The 21,615-nt window shown below is 46.1% G+C and overlaps 1 protein-coding gene across 2 annotated transcripts in view; it reads left to right on the top strand.

The window, feature by feature from the left end:
• DPYSL3 (dihydropyrimidinase-like 3) overlaps positions 1-21,615 on the top strand; it is a 112,420-nt gene that overhangs the window by 49,078 nt on the left and 41,727 nt on the right. The window contains exon 1 of one of the 2 annotated variants that reach the window (XM_012728007.1): positions 6,936-7,355. The exons of the other annotated variant lie outside the window; for it this stretch is intronic. Within the exon in view, the coding sequence (XP_012583461.1) occupies positions 7,317-7,355 (39 nt within the window). The 5' untranslated portion in view covers positions 6,936-7,316. Of the gene's footprint in view, positions 1-6,935; positions 7,356-21,615 lie in introns of those variants that run through there. 2 annotated transcript variants of the gene reach the window in all.

Raw genomic sequence — 21,615 nt, 5'->3', positions numbered from 1 at the left:
AATCGAACTCATGTGGAAACGGCTTTTAGATTCTCAGTGCTGTGCTTTAACCGGCTGCGCCACCAGGTAGGGCCAAAAAATGGATTTTAATGGGAAAGGGAGCTTCATCATCCTATAGAACATTGATTTTTCCATAAATTCCTAGCCACAGCGGGCCCTAAATATTTCACATCAAAGTATTGTGCTGAGTTGTTTTCTTTCCAGCCCTATCCTCATCTCATGCATAGCTGCAGGAACCTGGAATCAGATGCCACAAGGCATTACAAAGCAACCAAACCTTGAATCCTTTAAAATTTTAAAATCAGGGCCCTCCCTTGTGGCGCAGCAGGTTAAAGCACAGCACTCAGAAGCTAAAGCCACTTCAGCATGAGCTTGATCTCCACCCCGGAGCTGACCCACATAGCCCGGCAGACCTCTCCTGACCTGCCCGCTGCTCCCCTCAGCAATGTACTTTGTCAGTCAGTCTGTTCTGCTCCCCACTGTCTCTGCTAAATCCTCTCACCATCCCTGCACCTCTGGCCTGCACCCCAGTTCTGTATGCATAAAAAATAAATCTTAAAATTTTTTTTTTTAAATCAACCTGACCATATATTCTCCAAGAAGAGTGTCAAGACTTTTTCTGTTAGCCTGAATATAAGCTTACCTTTTTGGCTACAATGTGCTGGGCTGGAGGAGGGAGATTACACTTAGTGACTCATCCCCCTCCCAAGCTCACTGTGCCACCCTGGCCAGCAGGGCCCAGCTTCCTTTAAGCACATGGACAAAGTCAGAAACCTTCAGTGTCACCCTCTACTGAGGAATGAGTGAGAAACTTCATCAAGAGGAAGGTTTGCACACCCCATCTCAGCTGGCATATCATTGCTGACTTTGTGACTGTGATCTATATTTTTTCCTTTCTGGTGTATGTGTTTCAAGGACAGGATTGTTTATCAGGTTATTTCTGTGTATTTAATATGTAAACATCTAATAATAGCGAAGAACTTATCGCTTTGATTTCCAGCCTGTGACACTGGAAGAGCGTGACTAAGATTTCCTTAGATTGAATTGTAGGTGAAATGAAGGGCCCAGATGACTTAGCAGGCCGTTCTGAGATGAAGTGTTTATTTTTTCATGGGAGACTAGTGTATACATTTCACAGAGGCCTGGTATGTGAATTTTGCCCCTTGGAAACACCTATATTTGTTTGGGAACTATTTTTTCCCTCTAACTTTCCAATCAAGACCAAATGGAAATATTTCGCCATAGGAATATATTAAATAGATTTGTTTGTAAAAATCAGAAAATATTTTCCACAGCCTGATTAAAAGATATGACCAAACACTTGTTTTAGATATTTTGAGGTTTAAAGGAAGACAGGACATATCCTTGACTTTCCCTTCTCTTCATTTCAACCCTCTCCTCTGACTCTCTTCCAACCATTATAAAAGTGCTGAGACTACAAATAAAATAAGATGTAGTCCCGGACATAATTGAGTTTAGCAAGTAATAATCTGGGCATTAAAAATAATGGTAGAAATTGCTGCTGTCTAATTAACTTACTTTGTGCTAAGAGCTTTATATGAATAATCTTATTTAATCTTCAGTGTGCTTACTGGCCATTACTTGTGCACACTGAGTCCTCTCTTCTCAGTTTACATCCAGACTTCATCCTCAGTTCCCTTGAGTTTTCTCATCAGGCAAAAAAAAAAACTCTTTTCAAATCCCAGCCTGCAGGGATCAGGCCATCTTGCTGACGTCCCACAACCCCGCACACTGCCTCTCTTTTAACACTCATGGCCACCAGTGGAAAGGATTCCTTAGCCACTTAATCACACCATTTCCCTAATGCTGTTCTTTACTGCCTAGAAAATTATTGCAGACCAACTCTCTCCTGGAATGCTCCAGACCTTCTCTCCCAGATTGCCTTATTAATGGCCCAGAAACTAGACATGATCCAGGGAGAACTTCTGTATGGCTCTCAAGAAATTTCGTCTTGGCCTGTCTCTGCAACAGAAGCTGTGGTGACTGTGGAGCGTCCTTCCTCCCGGCCAAGGGCAAGCCCTCCATTTGAACACTAGATGTCACCTGTGCTGCCTCTTCCAGAACCTTGCAACAACTGTTGCAGACCAGCAGGGTATTATTTCTCTTGCATGAAATTCGACTTTTCTGCTAGCTGCTGTACAATAAAACCCTGTGAAAGATTTCCTGGGATGTCTTGAATTTCCACTTTGCTTTTCTCTTGGAAACACTCCACTCGGATTCCCCCCACAAGTTCACTAAGGCTGCCCCGGCCCTCACACTCAGTAAATATTCCTTGGAATTTAATCCAAGCTCACACACACAGTCCCCACACTGGCAGGCAGGTGGAAGATTCTCATTTCATAGGTTCTAGTTCAAGGTCCTCATTGACCTTGACATTGTTTTCCTGCACTGGTTAATTTCACTTCTCATCCTCCTCTAGCATTCACCTGCATTTAACAAAAGGAACATATTCGCTTCTTCACCCTTTGAACACTCTACTCACCTGGAGTTAATAATTAATAATTTTAATTCTTCACCCTTTGAACACTCTACTCACCTGGAGTTCCTTTGATCTCTTCACTATCCTCTCTGCTTCTTTGCTAGTTACTCCATCTCCTCCAGATTCCCACTCATTCCGGGTATCTTCTCTGTCTACACTCACTTTCTTAGTTACCTGACCCAGCAGTGTTACTTGAAATAACCTAGAGACTGACAGACAACTCCCACCTTTGTTATCTCTGTGGCAATTCTTATTTCCAAGCTCTACTGCTCACCTGCTGCTCAACATTTAGATATTTGATAGGAATAGCCAGAAGATTTCTGGTCTTTCCCCAAACTCATCCCTCCAAAGTATCCCCATGTCTTTCATTTTTTGAGTTGCTCAGGCTAACACTTTATCGTTATCTATTTCTTTTATCCCAGGCAAATCCATAAGCAAATACTGTTGGTTTCTCCTGACACAGCCAGCATCTAGCCACTTCTCACTGCTTCCACTGTTACTGCTGACCTTCTGTAAATCCCTGTCTTTCCTTCAGATACAAGTGTGACAACCTCCCCATTTATCCCCAAATGTACTTGCCAACATTAAAACTCCATTTTAAAAATTTTTTGGTGCTTTGTCTTTTTCCAAGAAAGGAAGTTTTAAGAGGGCAGGGGTTTATGTATTTCATTCAAATATTTGTACTTCCCTTGCCCAGATTTCCACTGAAGCTACTCAGTCAGCATTAATTGAATAATAAGCTATCTCAGTCACATTGGGAGGTAAGCAATAAGGTGATTATTTTAGAGATGACCACAGCTCAGCAAGGTGAAGCGACCTGCTGAAGGTCATGAACTAGGAAGTGGGTGAATGGAGATATGGACTGAATTCCTCAGCTTGAAGTCTGGGTATTTGTGAGTCTATCATTCTGGGATCTGGTTCATAGTTTTCCTCTGAATTCATTATCAATTTTTTTTTAGAAGAAATTCTTAAAATTAACACCAGATTTTTGATCTTTGCATTTACACAGATGATAGCTCCTTTCAGAGCCTCAGTCTCTAACCTGTGCTGGGGGGCCCACTATTCAAATGAGCTGTTCTTTGACCCATGAGTCGCCTTGGGAATTTGTAAATTTATCATGTTAGCAAAGTGGTTCCTCCTTATCAACTATGTTCACCTTTTCAGAATTCTGAGTGGGAAATTCTAAAAAGGATTTAGAGAAGCATAAAGGAAGTGCTTCACCTTAGATTCTAACCCTTTAGTAACAAGAAAGTTCTATTCCACCAGTTGACTCTTTCTGCAGACAGAACTTATTTATTTTTAACATTTTTTTTTAATGTACACATACATTACTGGGGTACAGGCCAGAGGTGCTGTCTCCACCAGAGACAGAGTGGGGGGCAGAACAGGCGGGTTCACTGAAATATACTGCTAAGGGGAGCAGCAGGAGAGACAGGGGAGGTCTGCTGCGCCATGTGTGTGGCTCAGACCCCTGGCCTGGGATAGAACTTCTGCAGTGGCCGAGGCTAGCTTCATAGTGCAGAAACAACCCCTTGCGCCACCAGGAATCCCAGAATTTAACAGTCTTCCATTGACTTCCCTAAGAATCACTGAACCATTATTTCACACGTAGGACACAGCAGTAAATAAAATGGACACATTCCATGTCCTCTGGGAGCTCATATTCTAGTGATGGGGAGAAGAATGATAATCAAGAGCAAATTAATATTTCATATGACAAAAGCTTCTTTGAAGACAGATAACACACAGAAGGAGCGAACAAGTGATGAGTGATTGCTACGCCCATCTGTAACACTTGCACTGAGATAAATAATAGTGTGTGAGTCTTGCGAGAATGAATGAATGGTGTGAAGCAGGAAGTCCAGTCAGGAGTGCCCCCGTGATAGCTGATGGCAGCTAGACGGAAAGAAGCTTTGCAAATGGAGAGATGTATTGCAAAGCCAGACGCCACATAGGGAATGTGCCTGAAGGAGAGAAGTTAGGATGATGCCAAGCCTGGGGCCTGAGCAGCTAGAATAAAGCAGCCTTGACTGAGGCATGCGAAGCTACGGCTTGATGACCAAAACTGAGTTTCTTTGAGACCATCAATTTTCTCTGAGTCTCTCTTCCCCTCTCATTGTCTCTTGAGGTACGTAGAGCCAAGCCTTGCTGTGTAGCCAAGGAAAGCCCTTTAGAGTCATTCCACTGTGGGAAACATCCATGCTGGTTCCTCTTCTCACTCTCTTGGCCAGACACAGAGTCTTTCTGTGTCCATGGCTGCTTTCTTCTTACTCTTGGACTAAGAAAGGCACAGACAAGGAAGACTTTCTCTTCCAAACTCAGACACTTGATTTTGATTTAGGAAAGAGAAAGATGATTGAAAGGGATGAAAGAGAGGAAAAAATAGTGTTCGTTGTGTGCCTGATGACGGCAACAGCTTGAACCGATTAGCTGGTTATTATGCATTCTTGTGCATGGCTTGTCACAGGAGTCTGATGTGGAGCTCAAGTCTTACTGCAGGCTCTTGCATGCAAACCTGACCTCAAAGAGTCTAACCAAGTCTTGTAATTTGAAACAACACACACATACACTTATCAAGTGATCAAAAATATGGTATAAATCAATTTAGTAGAGAGTGTTCTGGATTATGATGACAGTAATGGGAGATAATGAGGATGCAAGAAAGGCAAAGAAACCCATGACATTAAAAAAGAAAACAAAACTGATATTTCTCTAGAATTGTAAATATCTCTTACATATTTTTGCTTTTCTTACAAACGCACAAGATCCCTCCCAGCAAGTTTGGGACCACAATATCTATGGCAAATATGCAGAGAGAGCTCTGCAAGGTTTCATTTTATAGTATATAGTTAAATCTCTTTTTACTCTCTTCTAAATATAATCCTGCTCATTTGCATGCCAATCCCCAGAATGCTTTGTAATTTCACAACTCTTGGCTAGTGGTCTGAGCACTTAAGCTTTAAGAACAAAGCAAAATGTTTAGGGCGTGCCTTTGGCTTCAGTCTATTTTTCTTTTCCCCTGCACTTTGCAAAAGAGTGCCAGGAGGTGACCTTTGCCTGGCCTTCATACTTCAAGCCAGAGCATCACAGAAATGAAGTGGAGACTATGGACTTTTCCTGTGAAGATGGCATTCAGTTCATTCACTGGAGAGGGCTTGTGTCAAGGGTCTTAGTCTGCTCTTTGATTATGCCACCAGGCTGGTTCCCTTCAGAAAGCCCACGCTAGAGCATTCTCTGCTCTTTTGGGGGGATGCTTTCTAGAGCTTCTCTATTTCAAAGGAGTGAAAAGAAGGTCCAAAGTGTGCTCAGTGATCTGCCTAAAAGAAATGTGAATTCAGGATACTGCTCACACACCTAATCTTCTTAGGGAATTTACTAGGGCTTTTGGATGGACAGTTGATGGGGGCCGGGGGTGGTGGTGGTGGTGGATAGGAGACTTGGCTGGAGGGGTTTATAATTTTGCACAGCAAGCCATTTTTATTGATGTCATTTAAATGGTATGTGTGGGATTGATTTTCGGGAGCTCCGAGAAAGCGCCCCACCCCGACCACTACTCCCAAGGTCTCTTCAAATATGTCTTCCCTGGGTGTATCATTTGAGCTGGTAATTAGAGGACATATATCTTGACGCCAAAAGGCCACGTTCTGGCTCCTCATGACACACTGACCTTTGTCTTTTTCTGTGTGCAGTGAGCTCCGTACCGTGGACAGCACACGTGGGCACTGCGGAGCCGGCGCAGGGGCGTCCTTCACCAAACCTGCGCGGCTCACCAGTACACGTGCAGGGGCTTCTGCCTTCCCCCCACAGGTTTCTTCTTCCACCCGGAGCAGTATTCATGCGCGTCCTTTCAGTCTGAGAGCCAAGCAGTGGCACTCTTTTAAAAAACAGTATTTTGACACTTTACCCAGACAGAAGGGTTGATGTTAACGGGCCTGGTGTCCCTCGCGGCCCTGCGAGAGTGAGCGGTCGCTTTGCATTTCTTGATCTGTATTTTCAGGACGGCAGCGGGCTGCTCACTGACCAGTTCTCGGCTGGCCCAGGGATCGCGCCGGCTGTTTGCACAGCCAGCTGCCAGCAGAGGCAGCGCCCAGCCCTTCGCGGTAACAAAGGCGGCGGCCACCGCCTCCTGCCCGCGCCGGCCGAGGAGCACGCGTTCCGGGAGGGAAATTGGGGCCATCTCCTTTGTGAAATGAGGGTGCTGATGGTGGGACTTGGAGTCCGGGGCTGCTCGGAGACATGGGCGCCTTTCAGGGCGAGGCGCGCGAAGCCCGCGGGGCGCCGCCTGAGCTCCCCTCCCTACACGCGGGACTGCAGCATCCCCGCCCCGAAAAGTCCCTCGCGCCCCCTGGTGGCTGCCGCGCCACAGACTCCGCCGCACTCGCTAGTCACCAAAAAAAAAAAAAAAAAAGAAGAAGAAAAAGAAAAAGTGGGTGAGGCCGAAGCTACGAGAAAAATCAATAGGGAGAAGAGCGAAGAGGGAGGAGTCGCGGATCAGCCATTCTTGTCTTACGGGGTTCCCAGCTGGCACCGCAAAAGAAAAAGAAAAAGAAAAAAAAAAAGCTCGGGCGTGCACACTAGTGGAAGAGGGGGGGTATAGCGGGAGGGTCGGGGTGAAAGGGGGACCTGGGAGATTTACTATTGTCTCTGGCAACCACCGCGGGAGCCCGGGAGGGGGGCGGAGGCGAGAGGAGGCGGCGGCCGCGGCCAGCGCACCATTCGCTCCACCTGATCTCGGGGCGCTGTGCGCTGAGGAAGGCGCGGGCGAGCAAGAACAGAAGGAGGGAGGGAGGCAGCTGCTGCAGCCACCGCCGCCACCATGTCCTACCAAGGCAAGAAGAACATCCCGCGGATCACGGTGAGTCCGCGCGCCGCAGCCTGCACAGCTCACCCGCTCGCTGCCTTCTGCACCACCGCGGAGGCGGCACGGATCCCGCCGGCTCCCCCGGCCGGGTCCCGGGGGAGGAATGGGGACCCGGGGCCGGGGGGGTTGGAGAGCGGCGGTCAGTCTCGCCGGCGCGGCGGGCGCCACACAGACGGGGCGACCCTGGGTTTAGGGGGAAACAAAACAAAGAGGAAACCCAAACAGTGGCGCGAAGAACTTTGGATTATTTCTCCTCCTTCCCCACCACCCGGTAGTTTCCAGAGAACACAGACTTACGACCTTTCCTGGACCCCGCGCCACTGGGGTGGGGGTGGAGGGGGGAGCCGTGCGTACTACCCTCGGCAGAGGGGTGCTTTTTGTTTAAGATTTTCAGGCACAGTGGGGGGTAGATGACAGCTTTCCCCAGGGATACAGTCCGCCTGACCGCGCCCCTCTCTTAGCCCCTGGCCCAGGCGCCGCTAGGGTGCTAGGGTGTCTTGGACCATCAGTCCTCACCCTGTTCCCGTCTTGTCTGCTTTCACCTCGCCTATTTCGGTGCGTCATGTTCTGGACCGGACAGCGAGAATGACCAACTTTCTTTCTTTCTTTCTTTTTTATCCTGGGTGCACTTTTCATGCCATTCCTCCCTCTCATCCCAAGAAAACGTTGAGTTTTTAGAGCGGATTTTAGTTGCGGCGGCAGGCGCACCCTGTGTGGGTGCCGCGTTCAGTTGCCATTGTGCTTAGGACCCAGCAGCTCGCCCGCGGGGTCCGAGGCGCTGGGGGTGCGCCTAGGGCGGGGTGCAACGGGGATGTGCCATTATCACACACAAAATCCGCATCTTTGCGGGAGTCTGGCTCCGAGCTCGTCTGGGCAAAATACCTTTGCCGTGTCCCAGGATTCCTACCGGACGCACTGAATGATGTCCCCGAACAGCAGGGGCACACTGCAGGCTGTGGTGGGCATTTAAAAGAAAAGTCAAAACAACAACAATAATAACAACGAACCACTGACATTTGTTAGTTTCGCACAAAATAGTGCGGTGGGCTTTGTCTGTAGTGAGTGGGGAGGGGGTGGCTACTCCATCTTTGCAAGGGGAACAAAGGAAGTGATCAGCTGGCCCCTGGGAGGCTCTGCAGCTGCCCTGAGGCAGAGCTGTACCTGCTACCCTGGTAGGTACCCGGATCTGCCAGGTTGGCTATACACAGCAGTCTGTGTGCACTTGTTCCTTTAAGCTTGGGAACACCCTGTGCGTCTGGATGGCGGTGAAGGACCTTCCTCTCCATAGGCAGAGGAAAACGTTCTTGCCTCTAGTGTACTTTATTGCCAAATGGTTTATCCCTGTTTTAGTGTGCTACCTTTTTCAGGCACCTGTGTCCCATCCCTAGCCAGCTGTCCAGCTGATCTCAGGGAAGCAACATTCCTTGGAGGAAGAGTTGTAATGTTTATGGATTCTTCTGTCAGGTAGATGCCGGGGGTTTAACCCCATCCTCCTTTACCAATACCTGCATTATTGAAGAATGATGGGTCTTTTACAAAGCCTGATATGTTCCTGAACCAGTTGTCTTCGCAAAGAGACATAGAAGCTATAATTAAAAAAAAAAAAAAAACCGATTGGGATAAAGGCTCAATTTTTCTATTTATTTCCCTAACTTTACATTCATGCGGCAAGTGTGCATTTACCTTCCCCCGTTTGGAATAGCGGAGAACATATTCTTTTTTCCTCCTTAGCCTCAAGACTGCAATGGTTGTTGAGAACCCAGCTCTGGCATCAGGGCCACGCCCATTCTCTTAGGTATTAAGCTACCTTTAAGGGAAGACACAGAAATGTAGCCTTGATGATTGGCCTCAGAAGCTCCCCATAATTGAGACTGTGCCCTAATCTGAGGCTGAGCTTGTAAGGGGTTCCCTTTTGTTCCTGTTTGGATGCTCTTCCCTGGGGTGCAGCCTTCATTTTCAGTGCGGCTTCCAGCCTTTCTCTCTGCCTGTGGGGCGTGGTGCTGCAGAGACACCTCTTCCTGAACCCTGGGCCAAGTCTCCAGCAGCTGTGACCGCATTGGACACCGGGTGTGAATTTCTTTAAGCCAGACTGCCTTACATTCATTGTTGAAAGGAGGGGGTTGGGGAGAAGAGGGCATGGCATGGCATGGCAGGAGTAGGGAGGTGGCATGGCAGGCTTTGGTGGGGGGGCAAGGAATCCATCCATTTGTACATTCTTCTCATGCTTTATGTTTGCATTTCAGAAACAGGAATACTAATTTAGAATGGAATATTTTTGTACATTTGCATGTCTATGGGTAATTATGGTTATTTGCATACACATTAGGGTTGAGACATCCTCCCTAAATATAGTTAAAACCGTAAAATTATGAACCCGGAGAGATGTAAAGAAAATAGGGTTCAAGATCTACATTATTCTGTTCTCGTAATTATTTTCATGGTGGGATTGTGGGATTTGAATGTTTCCCATTCCTGCCTGTATTCCTTTCTGTGAAGACTGCCCCACCCAGTAGCTAAAAACGTCACTATAATCTGAGGACCGATGGAGGCAGTCTTTCTTGGCCCTGTACCTTTTGCCTCCACAGGCACCACCCTCTGCCACCATTTTGGGGCAAAATAAGGTTTTTCTTTGCTTTTTGTTTTTCCTCCTCCCCGTTTTTGCTGCCCTTCTGTGTTTAGAGCTTTTCTCTGACCCTGTGTTTATTGGTTTCCTGGAGGGACTTCTCTGCTGCTGGGCTCTCCCAATGCAATCTCAAGCCTCAGATCTCATTGTTCCCTGTCAGGTCCGCTCCATGCACAACCTGCGTGTGCTAATGCCAACACTGTCCTTGCTGCTCAGTGTCGGAGACTGGCCCTTTGGATGGTTCCATGGAGCAGAGCAGCGGCCTTGACTGTCACCCCCTGCCTCTGCTGTCTAGCACAGTGTGTGGCATGGATGCCGGCTGAGTATCAGTTAAATCAATAAGTGAATTAAAAACTGTTCCTAACAAGGATAGCTCATACCATTATTTTTTTTTTTAAGATTTATTTATTTATGCATACAGAACTGGGGTAAAGGCCAGAGGCTCAGGGGCGGTGAGAGGCTTCACCAGAGACAGAGTGGGGAGCAGAACAGGCAGATCAATGAAGTACACTGCTGAGGGGAGCAGCGGGCGGGTCAGGAGAGGTCTGCCGCGCCATGTGGTCATCTCCGGGGCTGGCGGGAATCAAACTCATGCAGAAGCGGCTTTGGATTCTCAGTGCTGTCCTTTAACCTGCTGCGCCACCAGGGAGGGCCTCACACCATTAATTTAATTGTCTAATGTGCATTATCTCATGGAATTCTTAAAGCAACACTGCCTGACAGGCATTATATTTATTCCTATTTCACACACCCTCAAAATAGAGAATCAAATGCATCTTCCCAGGTGAGAGAGAGTATTAGAGGCAAGACGCTAACTTACACACCAACTGAAGTCCAAGTGCTGGCCCCACTCCACTGTGTTCTCCTTGGCGGCACTCCCTCTGCATCACTTCAACTTGGTTTTGGTAGGACAGATGGTTGGGAGAAAGATTCTGGCTGTTTCCAAGGGTTTCGGGACAAGGAAACTATTTTTGTTTTCTGCCACTATCAACAAATTCCATACCTTGGTCTCACTTGACTTTCACATATGTATTTTTTTAAAGATTTATTTATTTATATAACAATTGGGGTGCAGGTGGGGGGTGAGAAGATTCGTCAGCGATAGAGTGGGGTGCAGAACAGGCAGAGATACTGAAATGCACTGCTGAGGGGAGCAGTGGGTGAGGTCTGCTGCACCATGTGAGTCACCTCCCTGGCCGGGAATTGAACTTGTGTTGCAATGGTTGCAGACAGCTTCATAGTGCTGCGCTGTAACCCCTTGTGCCGCCAGGGAGGGCCCTTGGCCTTTTATGTGAAGTAAATAGAAGTCACCATTTTGGGGGCGGTAACTACCACTTCAATCCTGTAGGTAGAAAGTTTTATAGTTGGGATTTCCCATGCAACTTAAAGCTGACTGTGCATGTGGGGATCTAACATTTAGTTTCCAGTGCTTTCTACAGGTCCTCTTTTCAAAGTCTCTACAAAAGCTCAGTTTTCAGTTAAGGAAATAGAAACATTGGCACATGATGTCAGCTATCCAGAGTTACACAGCAAGAGTTTGGGGGCAAAGTTGGAAATCAAACCTGGGTATTTCTGGCTGTGCAGTCTCAGCGCCAGGTACCTGGGAGATGGTGGCAGGTCTGGGAAAAGAGCTCCGTGATTCTCTAGGAGACAATTCACAGAGAACTGGTTATTGCAGATACCGATTGGATTCTTGTAAATACCACCTGGGAGACAGTACATTGCCACTGCATTGCAGTTCGGGTTGTTTGTGTCTGTTGTTTGGGAGTTGTGGAAAGACTCACCTTCAGACAGGAGCAGCACCTGGAGAATAGTTAGGGCACCCTGATCTCACATAGAGGGGAAATGAAGCACCCCATGAACTGGAGGGATACTCAGGCCTCAGCAGCACAGGAGTGGGGCACCTGGAATCTGGAAGGTCTGAGCCTTCCACTGGTCTCCACGGGTGTCACTTTGGTGTGGGGGGAGGGGGGAAAGGGAGGGAACCAGAGCTTACGGGAGCAGCAGAGTGCAGTCATCCAGAGCATGCACTGTCTGTGTAAGGCAACTTGGAAGGGCTTTCCAGGGGGGAAAGGCAGGGAAGATTTCAAAGACCTTAAGGCATGGAAAGCATCTTAGATGTCTGACCACGGATGTCTCAGTCCTGGCCTGAGTGGGTGTTTGTTTCTTTACATTTTGAATAGGAACGTGGTGGTTATTCTTCTTCCTCAAATCCTAGCAAAACGCCTCCGGTGTCTCAAGACAGTAGCTATCAAGGAGCCAGCTGGACGCTTGGGGGCATTCTGGAGAAGCTGGTTTCCTGAGAGAATTAATCTCTGTGGTAGGGTTGTCAGTTTACAAATAAACTGTGCTCTTGAAAGCTCAGATGAGGTAGTGACTATGCAGTGGTCTGTGAACCCCTCCCCCAAGGTATTCAAGATGGTGAACACTGATTTGTTTATAAAATCTCAACCACTCTGGAACGTGAAAACTAGTAAAGGAAGACAGAGGTCTGGGTTAGAAAGAGACTTGTGAGGAGACTTTTTTAATGAAGTTTTCAAAAACAGCACACATAGCATTTTGTAAAAACACTGATCTTTTCCTGCTTAGTTATGTCCCAGTGTTCTCAGAATATTCCTGTCATTCATTTCTGACAACCTAAGTGGGGCCACCCCACTGCTTTGCCCTTCTATAGACAAGCCTGTCGCCTCAAGAAAGGGCATTTTCCTTGCTTACTGAACTGTATTATTTTTCAGCCCTGGTCGGCTCCAGCCTAGAGCTAGAGTAATGAATACCCTTTTTAGCAATTTCTTCACAACTCTGTTCAGTGGTTTTTCTCACTCCTCTCTCTCCTCAGTTGGGAAGATTGAACATGATCAGGAACGAAAACCTCCTCATGCCCTAAAGATCCTCAATTCTTTAACTTTTGACTTATTTCATAAAATTATAGACATTTGCTTATTACATTAGAAAGATGACAAAGTGTCTCCGAGGATAGAAGTGTGTCCCTGGGATACGAATGTGCTGAGCTCCGAGTCAGGGCTTCTGGGTATCAGGGCACTGGGACTGGCAGATGCCATAATCCCCTGGGAGGAAGTTACTGGGAGGAAGGAACTGCTCCCACTTCTGCCCTCCACACCGCAGACTCCAGTTAACCTTTTCTCCCATTTTCTGTAGACTAGTGGGAAGTAAATAAGATCCTGAACAGTCTAGAGAAATAACTCCTTTATTCCAGACTCTTCTGTGAAGTATTTCCTTCATTAAACGCAATATATTCCTATTTCAACATGTGAAATAGATTGAAAAATATAATTTGGTGGGATAGAATGAGCCCTTCAACTTGGCCTCTTCTTTTGGCCTTAGTCTCTGTGTGGAATCCAGAATGAAGCCTACTTCTAGAATGTTTCTTCTGTTAGATTGTAGGACTCGCTGTGGTGAGGAAGATGGGCCTAGCTCAGAGGGGCTGTTATCCAAGCTACCACGTGGGCAGACACTTAGATCAGGTGATTATCTCATTTGATTCACAACAATTGCTGTAGCTACAATTATTAAGCATCCTTTTACATTCTGGTTAAAGACTCGGATTAACTAACTTGATTAAAGTCACTGTAGCTAAAGAAGCAAGTTCCCGGGACTGATCTCTAGAGGCTACTTGGTTTCATAGGCAGGAAAGCAGTAATTCCCTAACCAGGGGTGACTAGCCCCACCCTCACCAACTCCAGCTGTCCACACCTGCTGTTGGCAAAGGTAGGTCAGTTCACAGGGTGGCAGGAGTGGGCAACATCACATCACCATCGCAACAACTGAGCGGGAGTCATAATGCTGGTTGCTTCACGGCTCTGCCAGCTGTCTGAGCTGGCTGCTGGCTTTTACCCAGGAGCACGTATGAGTACAGGGTGGAAAAGCAGATGTGATTTTTCGGCCTTGCGTAAGAGCAGATCTGGCCCCAGAGCCCCTCTGTTCCTTTTCTCTTCCCAGACATAGGAGCCAGAGACTGTGTTCCGCTCAGCCTGGCTGAGAAACGCGGGACACACCCAGCACTGCTGGCCAGAAGGGGGCGCTTCACCCCGGCATGGTCCAGGAACCTCCCTGCAGCCTCTGGATTGTCTCATGGTTTACTCAAGCGAAGTCCTGTACACTGAAATATGAAGGATAAAATGAGATTTTATTTTTCGAAGAGTAGGGTTTCTCTGACTGGTAGAGCAAAGAAGGCCTCTTGTTTTAGGACTTGGTGAAGGGACGAGAGCCTGGATGCAGTGGGTGCCAACACCCCATGGCTCAGACTTGCCCTGGCCTCTAACTCGCCTTTCATTCTGGTCAAACCCTCATGAACCTGCCTACATCCTGCATCATGCAAACGTGTGCACCCTACCTAATGGGTCCCCGAGGGCCCTGTCAGTGCAAAGGCCCTGGGGAACCTTGATTTTATCTTCTGTCTCCTGAGATTATGGGCAGTCTCTCCTTGCTTTGCTTCAAATGCACAGAGAGCAGCGAGAAAGTGCAGGAGAGCATCTGTCCTTGACCACCTCTGTGGGACCAGCCAACATCTGTGTTGGGTAGAGGGTCTTGGGTTGCTTTTTACCCTTAAATCCCCAGCCTTTCCTCACTCAGAAAGTGGACTTTGTGCAGGAAGAAATGGGAGGGTAATGATGATTGATAGGGCCCTTTCCTTAGCAGAGCGTTAGCATGCAAAGGAGCTTTACTGCAATGATGTCATGACTCATTTGCTGGCACAGTCTCACTTCGGGATCAGGCTGTCATTGGTAAGGGTGGCGGGGCTACAGTTGCGCCAAATTGAGACTGGGCCAACAAACCAGAGAGAGCAAGTCCGACTCTCTCTATGCTCAGCAAACTCTGTCCAGTTGCTCTGGCCAGTAGCTGTAAGTGGTGGCTGTCATCCAATGGAAATAACCCTCACCCCAAGGCCCGGCAGTAGCCCCAAGTATATGTGGTGGGAATGGGCCTGGCTTTGTGACCACGGAATTTCCAGTCCTTCCTCTGTCTTTGGCTGGCACATAGTAAACCTTCTGTAAATATTTGTCAAGTAAATTTAACACTTAACACTTAATTTGTGGGAGTAATTTCAAGCCCGAAGATGGCATACATCTGTGCGTTCTACACAATCCTCTCTGTCATTGACTAGAGCAGATGTGCCAGGGAAACCAACCTGTCATTTCGATTTCTCTCTTATCCGGCCTCCATTCCTCTCCTTCCAAGTTCTGCACCTGGCCTCATTCTCAGCCTGTTTCAGGATCCCACCTGGGAACTTCTTGTTTGCAGACCGATCTGCAAATAATTTAAAAGAATGAATCCAGACCTTGAAATCTTCCTTCAAATAAAGAAATTGTTACCATGACTGTTTGAGTGAGGAACCAACATAGCTCTTCACTAAACTCCCTTTCTGTCTTTGCACAGAAAATGTCACTGAATTATTAGCAGCTTTTACATCGGCCCAGTATGCACTTGGGAGGCAAGCTCTGCCTTAGAAAACTTATTTCAGGAGCAGGTCCTACTTGTCTTCTGTTCCCCTGTTATTGTTGAACATATAAATGGAATGTTTTTATGCTTGTGTATGTCTTCTCGAGATTTTCAGTCCCCTACCCTACTGCATCGGCCAGTGTCTGCCCACTTATATTTGGAGTTACTCTTGCTAATTAGCTTTTATTCTAAAAACCCTGGTTGTTTTAAGGAGTGGGACAGTTCACTTTAAAGCACATTTCATCAAACTCAGCTATGTGTGTAAACCACACAGTTTATGGCCTTCGTAGGTTTATGTGTAAAATTAATAGTCACTATATTCTTTTAAAAGGAGCATCTATAGGGGCATACAAAATAGAGGAATTAAAGTATATTTTTGGAACCTAAAACCTTGAAGCTCTTTATATGTTGGAATGTGTCCTATATAGTAGAGGTATAATACAGGTATAATAAAGCACTTTTCTATTTTTTGATTGAGTGAATAAATATTTATTGACCATCTATTGGCCTAACTTTCTGATGATAGTCACAGGAGCACTAATCCAGAATATAGTAAGTTACACTAATAAGAATCACCATTAGTATATCGTATTAAGGGTTTTGTATTTATTATCTTATGCAATCCTTAAAATAACTCAACTAGGTATGTGGGTTTCCAACTAAGTCTTCCCATTTTATGGATGCCATCAGGGAACTTGCCAGAACTCATACAGACCTTTGGTGGTAGAACCTAAAGTAGCATTGCATTATAACAGAAATTACAGAAAAGCATCATAATAAGTCAACTTCTGTGTATACTACATACAGTTCAACCTTTACATGCACCCTTTGCCATACAATTAACCCATTTATTCAACTCTTCTCCCCTTCCCTTTTTGTAACCACTAACTTAGTCTAAAAGTTCATTTTTGTTTTACTGGGTTCATTCATTTTTACCGCATTTGAGTGAAGTCATAGAGTGGTGTTTTTTTTTGTTCATGTTACATCTCTAAGCATAGTACCCAGTAGGTTCATCCATGAATTGTTGCAAATGGCAGGATTACATCATTTTCTTTTTTTAACAACTGAGTAGTATTCCACCGTGTATACATGCACTGCATCTTTATCCACTCATTTATCAGAGGACGCTTTAGTTGTTCCAGTTGTTGACTTGCAAAATATATATATATATATATTGCTGCAGTGAACATGGGGGTATATACATTTCAGAGCCCACATTCTTAACCTCACTATAGGGCATTACTTTAAACTTCACCTTCTTTTAATCCTCCCCCACTTTTGGAGTCATGAGACAGTGATTCACATTTGAGTTCATTTGATTCAAGTTTAAGGTTAAGACCTCTCTGCTCCTACTAGTGAGGCTATGGGTGACATGAACAGCCCCCCTCTGCCAGTGGTTGGACTCATCAGCACCATCTAGCGGCAGGAGACTTGTCAACCTTCCCATTGAGAACAACCTTGATTCCCAGCACCCTGAGGGCAGGTGAACAGTGTTGTAGTGACACAGCCAACTTGCCAGGGAGGTGCCCATCACACTCAGCATGAGAGGCCTTTTTGCATTGAATTAGCAAAAATTCTAGGGAGGGGGTCTTCTTGATATGGTCTTGACAGCCACCTCTCATTCTATGCTGCACTCCCCAATTAGTTAAATGAATCTGAAGCAAGATTCCTCTGAAGTTTTAATGTGGCTGCATTCAAGTCAGCATTCTCAGAGAATTTTTAGTACAGCCTCTCCCTACGATGAGGAAACTGAGCCCCAAGTGGTACTGAGGGAATTAGGGCTTTTTCTGCTGTCTGGCTTACCGAAGGACACTGAGGTTATGAAATCGAGTAGGACATTTTTTTTTCCTCCCAACTCCAAAAGTAAAAGCATGATAGTTGTAGGGAAATATTACCAAATAACACACAAAATGCAACAATAAAAAACGGTACAAAGAAATTACTCGACAGCCACAGTAAACAGTAAGGACACACCTTCTGGAATTTTACCAGCTACATGTTGTTCCTGCTGTCTTATCTTCTGCTTTCCATGTTATCATATATTATGGCATCTTTGCATGTGGTCAGTATCTTGCCATAACATAATTTTAAGTCCCTACGTATTATCCTGGTGCTTGGGGATCTGGTTAAATTAATCCTATTTTGAATTTGAGCTTTTTGGTTTGTGTCCAAGATCATGGTAGTAGGACAAAAACGAAACGATGGATTCGTTTTCAGTTGTAATGTTTTAGCTGCAGCAAAATTAAAAGCTGCTCCAAGAAGAGAGGATGAGTAACCTGCCTGGAGTTGCTGAGCTCACAGCTCTCGGATGTGGATTTCAACCCCACTATTTCATCAGACCCATTTTCTGTTCCAGTTGTGCCCTTTCAGGGATAGCTGCTTTCCCTCTTTGTTTTCTTGCACTGTCAAATGAGCACCTCTGTTTTCTCCTCACTTTCCTTGTGTCCCTGTCTGGTCGAGGCTATTGACATTTGTAGCCACGCAGTGATCTTTGGCCTGAAGCTACACAGCTGGGCAGGAAACATGGCCAGTTCTTCTCTCCCTCTTTGATGGCCCAACCTATAGGCTGGAAGCTGGTTTTGATTTTACAATTTTCTGTGTATGTGTGTTTGTTTTTAAAGCTTTTCCTCCTTAATTCTTTCAAGGAGACTTTTATTTGAAATCATACACTCTTTCCCTCAAAGCCAATCTGTGCCCCAAATCTTGATGAGATTACTTTGTTTGGTGATACTGATAAATTCAGAGTGGGGTTTCTGGTTGATCCAACAAAATTGATTTAAATTATGGCCTTACAGAATGAAAGGACTTGAAACAACTTTGAAAGTTTTAAAGCAGTTGAGGATAATCCTCTGCTTCCAGAGAAAGTAAGCTTTTGTTTTGATTTCAGTTACTTCATTGTGTGCTCTACTTTAGACCCTTTGCTATGAGAAAGTAGTGGGAAACTTAGCTTTGCTTAGGTAAAGGCAGAAAGAGAAATAAGTTAATAGCTATTAATTGCGAGATAGGACAGAATTCACTTCCTTGTCTGATTTTAAAATTCACTACTTTTTAACATTAGTCAACTGCATAACAATGGTTCCAGACATCTTTGATTAACCTCTTTATCAAGAATTAGTGGGCCTCTCTGGTGGCACAGCAGCTAAAGCACAGCACTATGAGGCTATCCACAACCACTGCAGCACGTTTGATCCCCGGCCAGGGAGCTGACCCACAGGGCACAGCAGACTTCTCCTGTCCTGCGCGCTGCTCCCCTCAGCAGTGTATTTCAGTAGATCTGCTTGTTCTGCTCCCCACTCTGTCTCTGCTTCCAAAAGAAGATTATTCTCCTAGTGTTAGAGTCATAGCAAGTTGGGTAGTGGTTGCTGGCAGATGACAACATCATGCTTTCTGGTGGACATAGGGGTCTGCGGCCTTCAGGCACAGGGAATGGCTTCTTAAAATGTCAACATGGTCTGTGCAAACAGAACATGGTCAGGAATATGTCCCGGGAGTTGCCTGCTGTGGAAAGTCTTAGATCTTGTTGAAGGTGAAGAAACTTTCAAATGCCTCCTCTTTTCATTTCTGAGTTCTGATAATTTTCAAGTGTTTCTTCAATAGTCTTTATGTCAAGGACACATTGCATGCAGTCTGCCCTACCTCCTGACGTCTTTGTTCTCAGTGCATCGGCGGTTTTCTCTGTCATTAGAACTTGGAGATGTTGGGGCCCAAGAGTCAAAAATAGCCACTGCCTTAATGGCCAACGAACTTTCGAATGAAGATATGCAGGTTTCTAGGCTGACAGAAGGCTGTGACCAAGAGAATCTGTCAACAGGTTGTCAGATTCTTGCATCAAGATGGGGTCAGAAAACAGGTGACCTCTCCCACTTACTCTGCTCCACATACTTCTCTCCAGGAGGAGTGTTTGGGTTCTGTGGGAAGGTATGCAAGACATATCTGTTAACTAAAAAGAAAGTCAAGGAACTTTTGGGGGAGCCCGTGGGTGAGAGACATTGGAGAAAATTTAAGTCCAGTTTTTAGAGACCTGCATGTATTGAGCACTTACTTACTCAGAATCTGGGTTTCATCCTTATCTCTATCCCCGGGGGAGGAACCACGCTCATTCTGCAACCAGCATTGTGGCCCAGCACTTGACCCTGTTCCACTGGGCTGCGAGGCTCAGATTCAGCCTTTGGCATCTTTGGAGCAGAGAAAGTGATGAGGCCCCACTTCGCTTTCCCATACAGACTCAATGGCTGATGTCAGAGCAGCTGCTCAAGTCTCACTGGGGAGCATCTCTGGTCTTCCAAGCAGTCCTTCCCCCCACACTCTTTCTGGAAGGACTCTTAGTGGTGGCAAAGCTTGAGCTGGAGCAGCACAGCTGTCTGCTCTCTTCAATGCTCTACCATAGGACAGTTGGAGTGTTTAAGGAAGTTGCATAAGTCAGTGGTTGTGCGCTCATAACCACAATCCCCAGACAGCCCCGCCAATTTTAAAAAGTATAAGGTCAGTCTTGGAGAAGAATCCTTACAGCCCCCACAAATGGCTGGGGAGCAATTGCCTATCATTTGGAGGTGCCACTCACACTTTCCAAGGCCCAGCCTGCATCGCTCTGCTGGGAATTGCATTTTGGCTGGCTTTCAGAGCTCGTGAAAGAGTTTCTTGTCTCTGAGAAACAGTAGGGTGGGAACTCACCAGGCTTCCCTGTCATTGTAAAGGCCCATCAGAGCCAGCTGCTGGTCAGAAATGATCAAAGAGAACTTCTCATAGAGGGAAGTGGGGACCATTCATTAGTGGGGGGCCCAGAGAGTGGGCTGCCTGGCTCAGGATCACAGCTTTGTCAAAATTGAGGCCAGGGTCTTTTTCTCCTGTGTCCCCATTCAGTTGTGATACTATTTTTATTTTTAAGATTTATTTATTTATGCATACAGAACTGGGGTACAGGCCAGAGGTGCAGAGGTTCACCAGAGACAGAGTGGGGATCAGAACTGATGAAGTACACTGCTGAGGGGAGCAGTGGGCAGATCAGGAGAGGTCTGCTGCACCACGTGGATCATCTTCGGGGAGGGGATTGAACTCATGCTGAAGTGGCTTTAGCTTCTTAGTGCTGTGCTTTAACCCGTTGCACTGCCAGGGAGGGCCTGGGATAACTATTTTAATGGCAACTTAAGTGCATCTGTTGCAGGGCACCCAATGTGAATTGGGTTGTCTATCTGTGGGTCCTCACTTGTGCGCTTAAGATTTAACCATACTGCAGACACACACAAAAAGGTTGGATAATGGGTTTATTTACAAGGAAAAAGGTAAAGGAACAATGTAGAGAAAAAAAAGAAATATGAGTTAACTAGAATATCCTACCATTTCTGTTGACTTGGACTCCAGTAGCACACTGAAAGCTGATTGAGAGCAAAAACGACCAGTCCTAAGCCACCAGACCCAGAGAGATCCCCGAGCCCATATGTCCGGTTTTATCCCAACCTGGCTGCTCAGCTCCGCCCTCACGTCCCAGCATGCTTCTCCTTGGTCTTGATGGGATTTGGAGTTCAGTGTCTGGAGTGGAGGCGGAGTCCATGAAACCTGTACCACTAACATCTGACCATTGTCCTAAATCAGCCCCCCCCCTCTACTTACTGCAAGTTTATTTAGCACCTCAAAATTACTATTCATACTCGTGTGCTCAAATGTGTTATTTTATTAATTGGGTCTTTCCTGGTCATCCGGCCTGAGGTCTTTTGGTGACCTAGACCTGTCACTTTTCATTCCCCTTTCGTTCACGATTCCCCACACCTCCTTTTTCTTCATCCCTTCCTCCTGTCGTAGCCAATGTTAATTTGATATATGTTCTTCTAGAACTTTCTGCTGTTTCCAAAACCCATAAAAAAACCTAATATTTTTTGTCTGACTTTCTAAAGCTAGAATCATGTACACCTTGGTCTGCAACTTGCCTGTTTTAGATTTTCAATTCAAGAAACAGATTCAACCTGTCTAAAAGATAACTGCATAATAATCCACAATCTGGTTCAATTACACACCATAATTGGGTTTCCAGGGCTGGGTCTGGGTGTGTCCTTTGCCTCCCCGGACACCGTCTCACCTTCTTTTGCCTGCTCCCTGGCCCTGTACCTGTAGACCCATCTTGGATTCAGTTGCATCATCTAGTTGGTTTCAGTTCAGGGGCTCCACCAAGAGGTTGGAGGG

This window comes from Condylura cristata, unplaced genomic scaffold (genome assembly GCF_000260355.1).
Source record: "Condylura cristata isolate star-nosed mole 26May11 unplaced genomic scaffold, ConCri1.0 scaffold00021, whole genome shotgun sequence".
In the NCBI taxonomy this organism is placed as follows: Eukaryota; Metazoa; Chordata; class Mammalia; order Eulipotyphla; family Talpidae; genus Condylura; species Condylura cristata.
This window is presented reverse-complemented; position numbering and strand designations above follow the sequence as displayed.